We start from the raw sequence: 16175 nt of genomic DNA on the forward strand, positions 1-16175 counted from the left end.
TTAGCATATGTGTGTCTGCAAGGGGGGGATTTGATTTGTTTGTTCAGTGCTAGATTTGGGCAGTGGAAGGGCTTCATGGAACTCCTTGGTCACAAAGTAGTAGCAGATGCTATCCAGGCAGCAGTTGGATGTGGCAATACACCTCGTCACAGAGGAGAAGTTCTTCATAACCTGGAGCATGAAACAGGTAGCTCCAACTCTCTCCGTTATGAACCTGGCAAGTATCCCAAGGCTGGCTGGCAGAAAACATACTAGAAATACAATCAGATTTGCATAAATAATGTGAACAGCTTTCTGAATTGATTTATCCTCTGGTGAATTCGTGTTCAGATGTCTCTTAAGGTTCCTGATTACTTCTGTGGAGCAAAAAGTCAAGATTGTTAATGGAAGAGTAAAAGCAAAGAAAATGTAAAATAGGCTCAGAGTAGCAGGCACAGTGGTATCCTTCTGAAAGCAGAGAGCAGCATGTCTCTGCCAAAGGTTTAAGGTGGTACCGATTATCACAGAGACCCACAGAAGCCCACAGAGAAGGGCAGCCTTTGATGGAGACCTGAAGGTCCTGGCTTTCAAGGGATGCTTTATAGCAATGTATCGATCGATGGAGATAAATGAAACAATGTAGATGCTCACTACCATGTTGATAATATACATTGCCTCTATAAACTGGCAGAGTTCATTTCGGGTTGACTTATTCCAGAGCAAATAAGACATGGAAGGCAAGGTGCAGACGACGAAGCAGTCTGCAATGACTAAATTGATGACATACACTTTGGTTTCTGTCCACTTCTTTATCTTGTAGAAAAAAACCCAGAGGGCAAAGGCATTAAATACTGCTCCAAAAAAGAAAATGAGGTTATACAGAACAAATTCAATGAGACGAACATGATGATACACTTCTAGATTTGCGTCACTGCAGCTGTTGGATGTATTCATTGTCCTGATGTGTAGGTGTTGTATGATGTTCTGAGACCTGAAATGGGAAAAGACATAGTAAGAATTTCCTCCTACCTCTTAATAGATGCATGGCTCCTATTAAAAAGGGTGTTTAAGTAGATATTTGCTTTGTTATGAATGTGTATTTGAGTCTACAAAGCTGACCTTCTCAGTCAGCCTGTAACTGGGATGCATCCTTTGTCAAGCGTTGTTTATGTTTACTCAGTCTATGAGGTACACTTCCAATAGGACATGGCAGACAGCCTTTATTAAGTAGGAGGATTTTGAATGGAGGGGAGGAATAGCACTTAGAAGAGCCCCCATAGGTAGCAGGGGCATCCTGTAACAGTGTGAACACTAGTTCTTTAAGCCAGGCTGTGCAAATGAGGTAAAATTACACTTAGCTTGGTTTTGAACTAGGTAGGGATTGCAGCAACCAAAGCTAAAGCCCAGCACAACTCATGAGCAAAAGCTCTACTATGAGTTCTGCTGGTCTGGGAGACAGACTGGGGGGTGAAGGGCTGCGAAGGCATAGCAAATGTCGCTTGGTAGACATCGTCACACTCTGGCTCTAACTGGGCATGTTTCTGAGCCTTTGGGCTGCCTTGTGAACCTGGAGCTCCTGCTCCAGGCTGAGGCAAATAGATCTGAATCTGAGTTCTTGCATCCCAAAGTCATGCTTGAAACCCCAAGGGAGTGAAGCATGCTGCTCTCCAGCTCCTTGGGAGGGGAATATGGGGTAGAAGGATTAACCTGATTTTAAGCCCATTCGTTCCAGGAGAGAGTATGAGTCTGCAATGTAAGGCAGAAAGACACACCTGAAAGAGGAAACGCCAGTGCGAAACAAGGACCTGCATTAGATGGCTCCTGCTCAAGGCAGACATCCTGCCACCCTGAGAAATCCATGAGATGTAAGTAGTGTACTTATAAGTACTGAGCCTCTGTCACACTGGCTACTAGATATTTTGCAAGAGTATTGGTTGTGCGAAGAGTGTGAGTTCATGGGCTGATAAAAATCAGCTTTCATCAGACCCCATCCTGTGCGAAGTGGCTCTATGTGACGTGCACATGGAACGCTTCTCTGAACTGGTGGTTCTGTGTATTTGTCACTGGATTTCTGCTTGCATCTAAATGCGCTTTGGAAAGAATTTATCTTTTTAATTTAAAATAAGTTATTTACCACTCTAACAGGAGAATGAAGTGGTGAGGAAGCTGGTAACATCCTACAGCTTTCAGAGATGTAGGAAGGGACACCATGACTGAACATGCCTGGTTAAGCAGTTATTTGCCTCTGCAAACAATGCAGACCTTGCAGACAGTTGGTGAGGGCACTGCCTGCAAAATCAGACATCAGTTCTGAAGAAACTGATAAACACACAAATAACTCAATTTCTGGAAGGATATGTAAGTGTCTTCGGCGCTAGCAGACACTGTTGTGACTCCTGTGTAGAGCGCTCTCCAAGTTCTTGTGTGGTCAGGTCTGGGTTTCCCAACAGAAGCTTGCTGCTCACTGCTTGCACGCTGGAAGGAAGCTCATAGCTGTCATCCGAGGAAAACCTCTCTGAACTGCAGTAAGTAGTGGCAGGGAAACACCTTACATCAAGGGCTGAAGCTGCCACATCGTTATGCTCACTAATGGCACAAGGCAGATGTATCTGGCCGATGTCCAGGTTGCTTTTCACTGACCCTGGTCTGCAACTCCAGCAGCAACCTCCGTGCTGACATACAACGCAGGTAAACCATGCTGGTTTGCTCTGCAGCGTGAGAGGGCTTTGGGCAACACCATCTTTGGAGCTGGAGATGTGGCCCAGATGCAGTTCCCAGCATCAGGGCTTGCAAGTGCTCCAGGCTACAAGGCAGCCCAGAGACTGGGGGGAGGAGGGAGGAAATGAGCAGAGGGTTTTAAACCAGGCCACATAGCACAAATAGATAGGGTATGGCTGAGCAGAAAAAGAGATGCAGTTTGATAAGCTGGCATATCCTGTGGTGTGGACAGAAATGCTTAGGGTGGGGCAGGCAAGATGGCTGCAGCATCAGGGGGGTTAGGGAACCTACAGCTGTAAGAAAAGGACTGAGATGACTGTAAAACAGTGTGTTGCTGCTGCTGGAGAACCAGGAGCAGGCTGAGGCTCGACAAGACAAGGTCACCGGTATTGTGGAGTATGCCCTGATTTCCCCTCACCAGAGACTGGGGAGAGCTGTCCCCCACCATGGAAGCTGGTGACTAGCTGGGGAGGAAGGCCAGGCCTGGGCTCATTTTCTCCAGCAGCTCAAGAAGTAACAGGCTTCTTCCAGTCCCTTAACAGAGAGCTTGGAGGCAGAGGCTGAAGGAGCAGTGGGTGTCGCAGCAGCACCATGGTGACAATACACCCAATGTATTTCCCAGTGGGATGCCTGTGGAGAAGCAGCTGCACTGGCGGGGTGGTCTTGCATGTAAAATACTCCTCCCGCCTTGTGGGGGGAACTCAGAAGTGAACAGGTATCAGAGGAGCAAAGGGTGAATGTGGTGGGTGAAATGACTAAGGACACCATGGGAGGCGAGGGGGGCTGCTGGGGTGGGTAAGGAAAGGGACCTGGAATTAAGCAGAGGGAGAGGAAGACGGAGAATGGGGTGTAAAGGATGGGGTACAGCACAGCATCTTCTGCATCAACTGCCTTCAAACCTGCTACCGCCACGGCAACTACCCTGATTTTCACCAACTTTCCTATAAATTGAATGAGCTATCCATGAAGATTTAATAAATATGCTGCACAGGTATGAGAACAGACTTGGACAGGGCAGTACTTCACAGGGGTGTTAATCTAACCATAGGCACTGCTGAGCAGGCCCTCAGCAGCGAGCTGACCTGGGAGGGAAGCACAGCCAGAAAGAGAGAGCAGATAAACTGCCGCCATGGCAGAAGAGCCCTAGGTGAGGGCCCAGCCACAGCACTTCAGTGAGGTGCTTTTCCTCTCTGTTTCCAAACAGCACAAAGAAACCCGGAAACTGCCTGCTCTGACCTTGTTCGCTGCTCTCAAACACAGTGATCTAAGGCACAGCACTTTTTTCTTTACTTTTTTGAAACTTGTGTTCTTTCAGGCTTATCTGCATCCCTTGAAAACAGTAATGTAGTCACCCTAACCACAGCACTACTTTGAAAGAGCCTGGAAGGGAATGCAAGGGTTCACTGAGACAAAAAAAGAAATCTTTTGGAATTGCTTGTTTCCCATGTTGGGATGAATTTAGCTTCCAGTTCCCAGCTGCTTTTAAGAAGTAATATACTGTAAAGGTAAAGTACCTGGAGAATATCTTAGAACAGAAACCAAAAGGCTTAGAGATCATAATCTACTGCGGGGACGTCTGCATCGCCGTCACTGTGCTGCCCTGCAGAAATTAGGCATCTAAGCCTCCTCTCCTCCTCCCAGCCACAGCAGGACCCTGAGCAGCAGTTCGCAGACAGCAAGAGAGAATGAAACAAAGTGATGTTACCTGTAGGTTTAATGCCACAAAATCAGCAGCGGGTCCCGCCGGAGGCAGGGCATGTAGGGTATACGCAGCCACGCGTCCTGGCCAGGAGGAGCGGGGCTAGCTGGGCCACTGAGTGGGGCTGGAGGACAGGCACGAACTGCATGCTCGTTGGTACTTGAGGGTTTCTATAGCACCTCCTCCTGCTGCGTAGATGATTTTATGTCTGTTTGGTCTTGAAAATCAATGATGGCAATACTTTCCAGTAAGGTCTAGCACCTCATCACTCAGCACTTCCTAAAACACTGTTTCCAACAGCTAGCAGTGGTACCCTGCAACTGTGGATTTGAAACGTTGTGCTGAAACCTAAGCCAAGCATAGCCACGAAGATGTGATATCTGATGTTAGATCACCTGGTGCAGCGGGAGGTGCAGGGCCCTCCAGCTGAGTGCTGAACTGAGTCATGCTTGCACAGCTCTGGGTGGGGAGGTGGGGAGGCCCCTTGGGATGGGTTTGGTGCCTGGGGCAAGGATGGGGCAGGAGATGGCCACTATGAGGCCAGCAGCAGGGCTCCAGCCTGCACTCCTGTTTGAGCATATGTACTGCCAAAAGCACCTGAGAGCTTCAGGCTGGCAACTGAACCAAGGTCTTGACATCGCACATGGGTGGCAAAGAGCCTCACTTGGCGGACTCTGTAAGCTTGAAAGGGCTCAGTGATGGGCTATTTAATTGGTGTCAGTAATCAGCGTGCAATACAGCTAGCAATATAGGAATTATCTCACTGCCCATTTACCCTTTGTACCTGACCAGCTGTTAACACTTCTGCATTGCAGTGACGCTAATGGTGGTTGGCTGCTCATAAGATAGCACGATGGGTAGCCTCCTGGCTATGTGAGCTGTGGGAGAAGAGGAGCCTGCTCGGTTGAGCTCGGGGGTGAGAGCACGCAGGCACTGGTGTGGTGAGTGAAGGACAGCAGGATGCCAACATGGCTCAGGAGACACCAAGTGGCATCAAGCAGAGGAAGTGCTGCAGCACAACTGTCCAGCAAGCCTGTTCAGGGGAGAGGACCCAACAGAAGATTCTGAAGACCCACTTGCTCTTCTCTACCACCTTGCAGCCACCCTGTAACCACAGGGATGTGCATGCCAATCACAGCCCTCAGGAGGCAACCAGGCATTCAAAGCCCCCAGGTTCATCTGTCATGGAGGACAAACCATCATAAGGTAGGAGCCACATAAAATGTCTCTGAACCACACACTGATAAGGCCTTCAGATACCATCTGGCATTTGTGCGGTGCTGTGATGGAAGAGGTCAGGGAAGCATATGGATATGAAACACTGCAGTGGCTCTTTGGGTTGCAGCACGGAAGAGGGACTGGAGGGTCACTGCAGGTATTTAAGGCCAGGAAAGACATGTGTGAAGAGAGCCACAAAGGAAAGGCTGTGGGAGCTGTTTGCCTGTGGGAGCTGCAGCTGCGCTTCCGAAACAGAGGATGCTGTGAGTTATTTTTGACTGAGAGCCCAGGATGATGGCCTTGTTCAGAGTGGTTGAGGTTGGAAGAAACTTCTTGAGGTTTACTCCAACCCCTTGCTCAGAGCCCATTGCCCAGGGCCATGTCCAGTCTAGTTTTGAATATCTCCAAGTATATTTCCACAAATTCTCTGGGCAACCTGTTCCAGTGTTTCATCACCCTGAGAGTAAGCATTTTTTCTTAACTTTAATGGACTTTCCTGTATTTCAGTTTGTGCCTGTTGCCTCTTATCATCTACTGTCACTGCTGCAAAGAGCTGCGTCTTCTTTACTCCCCCCCATTGGGTGTTTATACACATGGATAAGATCCTTGTGAGCCTTCTCTTCTCCAGTCTGAACAGTCCTCTCCTCACATGAGAGATGCTCCAGTCCCCTAATCATCTTTGTGGCCCTTCCCTGGACCTGCTCCACTAAGTCCATGTCTTTCTTGTATTGGGGAGCCCAGCACTGGACACAGCACTCCAGATGTGTCTCACCAGTGCTAGGTAGAGGGGAAGGATCACCTCCCTTGACCTGCTGGCAATGCTCATCCTAATGCAGCCCAGGATGCTGTTGCCTGCTGTTGCTGCAGCGATGCATTGCTGGCTAATGGTCAGTTTGGTTTCCACCAGGTTCCCAGATCCTTCTCTGCAAAGCTGCTTTCCAGCTGGTCAGCCCTAGCCTCTACTGGTGCCTGAGGTTGTTCCTCCCCAGGTGCAGGACTTGTCACGTCCGCTTGTTGAACCTAATGAAGTTCCTGTCAGCCCATTTCTCCAGCCTGTCAAGTTGCCTGTGAGTGGTGGCACAATCCCCTCCTGTATCAGTCGCTCCTCTCGGTTTTGTATGATCTGCAATCTTGCTGAGGGTGCACTTTGTCCTAGTGCCAGGACTTTATTGTTTGGCATCTTCATTGTTTGCCCCAGTCTCCACCTCCAAGGGACTCCTCTATGGACTGGTCTCCAGGTGGACTTCATGCTGCTAATCACAGCCCTTGGAGCTTGGCAGTTTTCACTCCACCTCGTTGTCCATTTATCTAGCCCATAATTCCTCAGTCTGTCTATGAGGGTATTATGGGAGACCGTAAGCCGCTTTCAACACTAAAGTTGAGATAAACAACATCCACTGCTCTCACTGCGTCCATCAGAGGCAGCTATCAAGTTGGTCAGGCATGATTTTGTAAATCCAATCACCTTCTTGTCCTTAGTACACTTTTAAATGGTTTCCAAGAAGATTTCATCCATCTCCTTCCCAGGCATCAAGGCGAGACTGACTGTTCTGTAGTTCTCTGAATGCTCCTTCCTGTCCTTCTTGAAGATAGGGGTGACATTTGAGTAAGTCAGCAAAGTTAAAGGGAAGAGCACACCGTGAGTGCCAGTTCACATGCAGACCTGGCTGTAAAAAGAGAGATGCGCAGCAGTAGAAAATTGCTTTGAGCAGGGAAAACAAAAGGAGCAGGCTAAGCTTTTCTGTGGAACATGCCAGCTTCAACTTCATCTGCTGCTGTCCAGAAATCTGGGTATAGTGCCTGGGACAGGAACAGTTTCAAATAGAAACGCTGCACTGAGTGTGAGGGCTGCAGCCCCTCAAAAATGGAGAGTGGATGCACTGATGGAGGGGAAGCAGAAAGTCAGGAACACCCATCTTCCAAACGGGGAGACAAGGTTTTGAACTTTGAAATGCTAAGTGGACAAAAGCCACAGGCCAGCGGGGAAGAGAGCAGATACCTCCCTGGGGCTTTGTGAGGGGTGATGCTTTGGAGCAGCAGTGTGCTTCAGTGTCTGATAGTGTGGTGTGATGGAAATGATACAGTGGAAACCATAAAAGCACTGTGCTTTCCCTTCCAGGGAAGACTTGTTGATAAGTGTGTTTGTGTCTGCAGAGTATGAAACAGCATCGAGATGAGTCACACGAGTGTCAGCTCTGTAGAATGGCATCTGTCAGCCCCGAGAGCCAGACTGCACCTTCCTGAGAGCCCACTGCTGGGGGCATCACGCCCACAGCCCCACCGCAATGGGGCCAGACACCCACCGTGGGAAGAGGCTGATCCCCGCCATGGCCGTACAGGTGAGCTCTCAGCCCCACAGAGCCAGGGAGCTTGACCCTCTTGAACCCCTGCGTCCCTGTGGAGCAGCTGTTGCACACCCTATTGCAGGGGGAGTCATGCAACAGTGGGGCAATGGGGTGGGAAAGGGTGGCAGCATTTTGTGCTGCCGTGGGGCTGGGCAAGGTGGCAGCTCAGCCTCACGTGCTGCCTGCACGAGCTGCCAGGGTGGGCACCATGGGCAGGGTGCTGGGCAGGGGGGGACACAGACAGCATCACAAGAGTGGAAGCAGAGCTCCTATGTGAAACACACCACGCGGTTGTGAGGGTGTTTCAGATCAGGTTTGCCCACAGCATACACCTGCAGCGCTATTGCCCCGGTGTGTCTCATCATCTCATCCTTCCTCCTCCTCTCCATCACAGCTCAGCCCACTTTCCAATCCTGTATTTACCAATCCACTGCTGTGTTTACCAAGGCAGCCATGCTCACTGTCCGTCGCTCCCAAAGAGGTCCCTTCCATGGCAAGGTGGGCACAAGAGCTTCGTTTTCTCCTGCTGCCTGTGTTTGCGAGGAAAAACAAAGCCCTCAGGCCTTGGCTGTCTCCACACCAGTGGTGCCCACACTCACCATGATGTGTGAGCTCAGTGACGAGCCCTGCCGTGTGAGGCAGGACAGGGGTGAGCGGTGACTCACAGGTCACATGCCTGTCACCCACCTACACAGCTGTGGTTGTCTCACTGCATGGTGGGGGCCAGGGAGCTCCTGTAGGATAGTGTGGCCCAAGTGGTGGGTACCTGCCTGCTGCCTGTAGGGCACAGAGGTCTCCCTGAGAGGGGAGAGTGAGGGGTGACCTGAACACAGCTTGGGGCAGCCTGTGGAAGAAACCCTGTCCGTAGCCTAAGTTGTTGAGAAAGCTCTCAGCATTGTCCATCCAAGCTCTGTCATCCATGACTAGGTCCCAGGAGGACAGGTGTCCTGTCAGCAGGGCAGACTGCTCAGCTTCCACTAGGTGAGGCAGAAAGACCTGAGTGGCTCCCACATGGTTTGGTGACCCCCTCAGATGGAGACATCAGAATGTCATGGGTCACCTGTCCTAGCACTGAGCCCCAAGGACCAGCTGAGGTAGGTGTGGTGGGATCCATCCCTGGCTGGACTCACATGCACTGCCTCCTGTCCAGGATCTCTGCCTTCCTCATGGACTGGGGAGCATAGGTTGTGATCCAGGGGACAGACCCTGCCCTGGGCTGGGTGGAAGCAGTTGTTTTGTGTTGCAGGGTACAGCCTGTGACAAGCAGAGGAGTAAATGAGCTTCTCCAGAGATGGTGGCTGTGATGGTGTTGGCACAACCTTGTGTGCCTCCATGAGCATGCGGGAGGCATGGCCTAGGAAAGAGCCCCAAAGAAGGATGAAGGAAGGTAGGGTGGCTGGGGGAGAAGACCATGGATGTGAGGACCGGCTGGCCACATGGTCAGGACTGATGTGCTCCACCTTGCGCAAAGGCTGGAAGTGACATGGGGACATAAGAACATGGCAGGAGAGGACCTCTTGGATGATGGCAGCCAAATAGCACTGGGAGAAGGTAGGTCTGTGCCAGTGAGGCCAGTGGGACCTGCCTGCAAGCAGTGTTTAGCCTGGGCACAGGGATTTTTTCCTCCAAGGAAGACAGGAGAAGGCTGTACATGCCAGGTCCTCCTGAGGACCTGTATGTTTTCCTGGCATTTTTCACCAGTCTCGTACCAAATCTCAGTGCTGGGGAATGCTAAACTAACACAGAGTACATTTGTGCTTTGCTAAAATATAGTACACTAAACAGGTCTAGATGATGTGGTTTTGGTTGTTTTGCAAAACAGGGGGACCGCCTACATGGGATGTTGCAGACCTTCATGAGACAGCCTGGGTGACCTTTGAAGATACCACCTTTTCCACAGCAGCAAGGCAAAAACACTGTTCAACTTGGTTTTTTTTTCCTTCCCACACCTCAACCATGAACATCTCTTTCCTACATTATCAATTTGAAAGATCACTTTGCTGTGCAATCCTTTGGGTGTGGAAGGTCTTCACCTTTATTAAAATTCCAAATTCAAAGCTTTATTTATGATTTATGTTCACACGTGCAAGGAGGAGGAAAACACAGATGATGTAAGGATGCCATTGTTTGTAAAGCCATCATGCTTTATGCAAGGGCCGGCTGCAGCAATACCCTGCTTGTACAACGCTGTAGAAATACATCATACAGGTGCCTCTGTTTGGAATGGATTTTACATGACCTGCACACATACTGGAATGGATCATTAGTGCTCTTCAGGCTGTACACCAGCCTGTTCAGCCTCATCGATGTTGATGCTATAGACTCATATCATCAGTTTCTTGAGCTGAAAGAAAACCTTTTGCTCTTTTTTGTAACCATAAGCACCGGTTTGCTCCTGAGTGCCCTGCGCTGGGGTGGAGACACCTGATATTTCAAGATCTGCAGCAGATTTTTTTAATCTTTCTCTCAACTGCAGCACACACACACACACACACACACAAAGTAATTGGCTTTTGCTAATAGTAAGCACCAGAGGAGAGTGGAGATAGATCTGATAATTGCAACACGTGCTCGCCTGACCTTGTTCTGCTCCCAGGAGAACAAATCAGTTTATCCTCAGCTTTCGCCAACCAGTCTGTAATTTGCCTTCCCCTTTCTACATTTGAACAGAGGCACATCCAGACTAGGAGGAGCATTCACTCCCGCAATGTAGCACACGCAAGTGTTAGAGGCTTTTGCTTGTATTTTCGGACTTTGCCCATGGGACTTTTTTGTTCCTGGTCTTCTAAGTGTTACTGGCATAGATTAGGTTAAATTTATATGCACTGATTTCCTGGAAGAAAAGTGTCTTAAAATTCACTGCCCTCTGGATTCATTACCCTTCATCCTCCATGCTTATTTTTGTACTTGTCTTCTAAACTACATTACGTTTTTGTTTTTGTTTTCTCATCTCACAGATGAGAACATAGAATTTAGCTGAGAGGTTGTCCCCTACAGAAATATCTCCGTTGCCCCATGTGGTGGCAGTTTGTACAGGTCATACAAGAAAGTCCCCTCTCCAGCCTTTGCCCTGCTCTCTGGACCAGCTAACCGGGGGGGGGGGCATGGCACTGCTGCTGCCTCCTCCCAGGGGCAGGGGTGGCTAATCAGCACACCATCAGCCTTTTCGGGTACTGAGGTGGGTGGTGGCTCCAGCACAGCTCTGCTCAAAGACCTGGAGCTAACGGTGCATCGTGCACCCACAGGCGTGCGAAACGGAACACATAGAGCAGAAAACAAGTCAAAAACTAATGGCCATTTTCTCATTTTCAAAGTCACCACTCAGGGTCCCGTTTCCTCAAGTGATCTTGTCTTTATGGAAAAATGGCCATACCGTGCCATACTAACCCAATACACCCAATACATCATTAAACTGCAGACTTTTTGCTGCGGGAGGCCAGAGGCAGGAAAGCAGTCAATTCACAGAGGCACGGGGAGGAAGAATGTTCCATAAACATGCACTCTTGAGAAAGAAAATTATTCCCATCATTTAAGAACTAGCAATGAATCAGCAAAGGAGAGGTGACAAATTAGATTCAAATCCATTGTGAAAGGTGATACTGCATCTGTGCCAAAAAGCTGCTGGTTTATCACAGATCTCCAAAACATTCATGAGCAAATGTTTCATCCGATCTGTTTCCATTTCCTGAAATGGAAAACAAATTTAGGAATACAGTTTAATAATAACTTCAATAAATGAATTTTTAGGAATGACTCGTTCACCCTTTGATTCAATGTTTTCCGAAGGTCAATGAACTAACTGATTCTAGGGAGGGAGGTTAAGCAGAGAGGTTATTAGTGCCAAGGAGTTATATTTTAATCTCTTCTTCATTACTGTGTAGCAGATAACCATGCATGTTTCTGCTGGAGAGGTGAGCCATGCACAGGAAGGTAGCAGATAAGCAAAAAACCCACAGAACCGCATGAAAAAGCGTAATACAGCGTGGCAGCCTTGTTAGTGATACAGCGGCGATGGCTGATAAAGCGACCGTGTCACAGCATCACGCAGGGCGCTGCCTGCACATGGCCACCACTGCTCATGGGCTGGTGTCCTCTACGGGCTGCACTGAACGGGAGATGGAAACCCACCAAAAATGCTTTCGGTGGAGGTTCCAGCAATCAAGGACATCGAAGTGCCCACCACCAGGGCAGACTGGCACAGAGGAGTCCCTGGATGGTGACCTCCACCTGGTCCTCCAAATGCCACAGGCGACCTGCACCAGACCTGCTAATAGTGTCACTACAGAACCCAATGCTTGAAGCTCTGCCTGGCCTCAAGCACACCATCGGTTTCCAAATCGTATGTGAGGCACAAGCTGTGCCCAGCTAACCAAGGACATGGCAGGACTGCACTGAAGGACTTAGGATGTTGTTTTATCCCTTCTGCATGAACAGATGGGTAACGTTACGATGCACGAGTGTCGTAAGCACCTGCTGTCCCAGCTCCAGCGAAGATCAATGTCTCATCAAGGATTAAGTGGCTAAATACTTGTTTCTGATCAGAGATTCACCAGATCTGTCAATAACATTACACAGCTCCAAAGCACTGGGGACAGAGGGCACACCAGCTTACGTCGGATTTTTCCATCCTGTGTGTGCTACCGAGCATTCAATATAATTAAACTGTGCAATTGGAATAAAGGGATTTAAAGCAAATGACGCTACCCTGAGCCTGCTGGGTGGTGTGAGCTGTAGATCTGTCTGTGCATTTATAGAAAATGTAACGTCAGTGATTGGATTGATTGGTAACCTTTGCAGACTGCCTTTTAGATTAAAAGATTAAGTTGTTCATGTTTGCTTTGCTTTTCAGGACAGGGAAGCATATACACATACCTATAAATGTCAACCTTTCCTTTTTCTGGAGCTGTGCTGACATATTACACTCGGAGAATAAACCAGAAGATCAAAGAACATGAAATTGGCTGATGAGCACAGGCTCTGGGAGATGGGCATATTTCCCCTTGGCACAGACACAAAGCAAGGAAAATGTGGTTTGAGAAGTTCAGCTCCAGACTCTGCCACTGGAATTTAATTTTGAACGTGGACATTTTGGCTTTCAGCATCTCACAGTTAAAACCTGTGTGAGGGAGTGACTGATTCGCACCAAGGCATTTTCTCTCTTACTTAATTGCTCATTTGCTCTGTCATCCAACTACTTATCACCAGTGAGAATTCAATGCAGCACGACACTTGAAACAGCTGACCTTGTGCCACAGACAGCCTTTTGTCCCAAGCCCTGACAACATGACAGCTTTGCCAGCGTACACTTGCGCTCCATAGGCCTCCCACTCGAAGACCTCTGTGTTGTCTAGAAAAAAAGAAACAAAACTTGGGCAGGAAATTTGGCCAAAAAGACGCTGTCTTGTGGTGGCCACTCTCTTCCCCAGCCCTCACCAGCACTGAGCGAGCATGGGGCTGCACAGAACAGTAAGCTGCAGGTGTCAGGGAGCATGTGAGGAGGGGAAAACCAAGAAATCCTTAAAGTTGTGCTGGATCCCATTTAACTTCAAAGTTTATTTGATGGCTGGGGTTTTGTCTGCTTTGCTCCATTACATTTCTTCTGTGTGACAGCCTTTCACCACAACTTCCTACTCAGGAAAGCAGCAGATTTCCCCACAGTTCCTTTGTGCAAAGATCTGACCACAGTGCATTTTCCAGATGCTAGTGGTATGGACCCCGAGCCTGCAGATAAGCACACACCATCTTACGACATCAATGCCATCTTCTGCCTTTTCAGGGCAGGGTTTCACTTGGTGTTAGTCAAGTGACAGCTACACCTGCCAAGTTTAGTTGTTGTCATAGTCACAACAGCCTCTTACTTGGGTCCCCTCCTAGGTTTAATGGTTTAAATACTTCTAATGGTTTAAAATACTCATTTATTGCATTATTGGTGTTTTTGGAGAAGGAAAGACTTCTGTGGGAGATTGGTCCTCAGGAGACATCACAGGTCTTCCTCATTGACTGATTTATTCAGCAGGGACTGTCACTGAAACACAGTGATGTGACTGACTGCTAGCGCTCGTACAGTTGCTTCAAAAAGCAGGGGATGGGTTAAAGCACTGAGCAGCTCTCCCAGCGACAGGCCTGTGTTAACAGGTATGGGCTAACCATGCAGGAGAGAACATTTTGGGTTTACTTGCTGGCAGTCTCCAGCTTCTGATGTCAACGCTACTGCACACGTAGAAGTTCGTGAGAAATCCCCACCTGAAACCTGAGGTTTCTGAGCAAATCTGCCACTGGCACGCTCTAAAACACACTCTCAAAATTCACCCTCTGATGACGACTTTGTAGAGAGTAAACCCACAAACTCTTGGGTCACGCTGCAGCAGGAACCTCTGGGGACATGTGTCCTGCTGCAAGTTGCTGATGCAACTTCAGGCAACTGCTTCTTTCCAACAGCCCCTCAAATGTGCCCCTTATTCATTTCATTGAATCAGTATCTTTTTGGCATTTTGATTAAGGTGTGTGCAGTCACTCTACTTGCCATGGCCTTGAGCACAGTTTGGTGTGTCTTGCACACAGATGAAGCCTCTTCTCTAGTAGTTCTCCTCTCCTCCCTGAAGTAAAAGGTCAAGGAAAAATTAATCTCTTCTGCTGGTATTACCAGAAGGCATACAACAAAGTCAGATGTGGTATTTATTTTTTGCCTCATAGACCCCTAAGTTTAAAAACTTGCAGGTACAGGAAAAAATTCTCTGTGACTTACATTAATTTTAAAAGTAATTTTCTACTTTGCTACAAGGTGGCAGAGTTATAAATTAGTTTTATTGAAACTCTGGGGTGCTAAAACACGGTTACTACTAATGTGCCTGTAACCCTTAGTCACCATAGGAAGAAGGACGTTGATCCTATGTGGCTGCGAGCGCAGACCTGTCACCTTAGCCATGTAAACCTGTGTGTATACTCGTTGAGATGTCCCTCGGCAGTGACACCATGGCAGGGTCTACTGCACGGGCTCAGCACACCACTGAAGGCACCAGCCGCACAAATGGGCTTTCCTTCAGCGTGAGCAATCCCATGCCCTGCGCAGAGGAGCCGGCAGCAGCGATTAAACCAGGGTGAGGATGGAGGGGGGGGGCTCTGGGCACAGCGGGATGGGAAAGCTGTGACAGGCACCTCCAGCATCAACCCTGCCCCAAGCCTCCGTCACTACCCACATTGCTGTGACCTGCTGCCCATGGCCCCCACATCCATTAGACTTTTTTTTTTTCCATCACCAAACTGTAGTTTCCCAGAGGATTGCTTCCTTTTACTATTGCTAAAGGTTAATGCACGGGTAGGGGGCTCTGAGCTGCCTTTAATCAGCAGAGGACTGCTCTCCCCAGCAGAAAACGCCACTCCGGGAGCAGCCCTCTTCTCCAGGACTATCCCGAGCACGCTTTTTCCTTTGACCTTTCCAAATTCATGCACCTCGCACCAAATACAGGCTGTATTTTGTTCCCTCTTACATTAGCATAAATCCAGAGTGACAGTTTAACAGCTGGACAGACCTAGATCCTCACATTGAAATACCTGCTGCTAGTAAATCCAAGCAAAACCATGTCCTCTGCTTGAACAGGGAGGAAATTATTTGCTCAACTTGCTTACGTGCTTAATTCAAAAAGTTGTGGCTCCTCCTTTCCCTTCCACTCAATTACATGAATTTCATTGGAAACCTTTTGTCACAGGAAATCCCTGCTTGATTGGCTTTCCCAATTTTGGATAATCGCATTGCTTTTCCTCTAAATGGTGAGCAGTCTTCATTTTGCTGGCAGGCTATTTTGCAGTAGCGCTGTGGGGAATTAATACTACTATGTTTCTAATTGCTCTGTTGGCTGATGAAACAACGCAGGTCATCAGAAGGTTCTATTCAGGGGAAAATATTGTCTGAACTAGGTGTCTAAAGGTCATTTTTTAACTTTGTGAAACCACTTGCAATTTAGACAGAGATTTTAAGTGCGAGAGTTTGCACCCTCGCCACAATTTGGATTAGCCCCACAGTGTGTGTGTGGGCAGGTCCTCACAGGAGCCACATTTCCTCTTGCCATTTGGGCGCGTACAGCTCCCCCAGCCTCAGGCCCCTCTCCAGGGAAGGGCTCAGCCCCTGCCTGGGAGGGAGGCAGTCATCCGTACCAATGCAGCAGCACCTGAAGTCCTAAATCTGGTGGGGGCTATTTTTAGGTCCTACACATACACAG

General features: G+C 48.6%; 1 protein-coding gene across 1 annotated transcript; it reads right to left on the reverse strand.

The window, feature by feature from the left end:
* Window positions 1-933, reverse strand: LOC141468906 (G-protein coupled receptor 35-like). Its single transcript, XM_074154196.1, has one exon. It carries the CDS (start codon window positions 931-933, stop codon window positions 1-3), a length of 933 nt encoding a protein of 310 aa, XP_074010297.1.
* Between the last annotated feature and the right edge of the window lie 15242 nt (window positions 934-16175).

The sequence above is a fragment of the Numenius arquata genome, chromosome 9 (assembly GCF_964106895.1).
Source record: "Numenius arquata chromosome 9, bNumArq3.hap1.1, whole genome shotgun sequence".
Lineage (NCBI taxonomy): Eukaryota > Metazoa > Chordata > Aves > Charadriiformes > Scolopacidae > Numenius > Numenius arquata.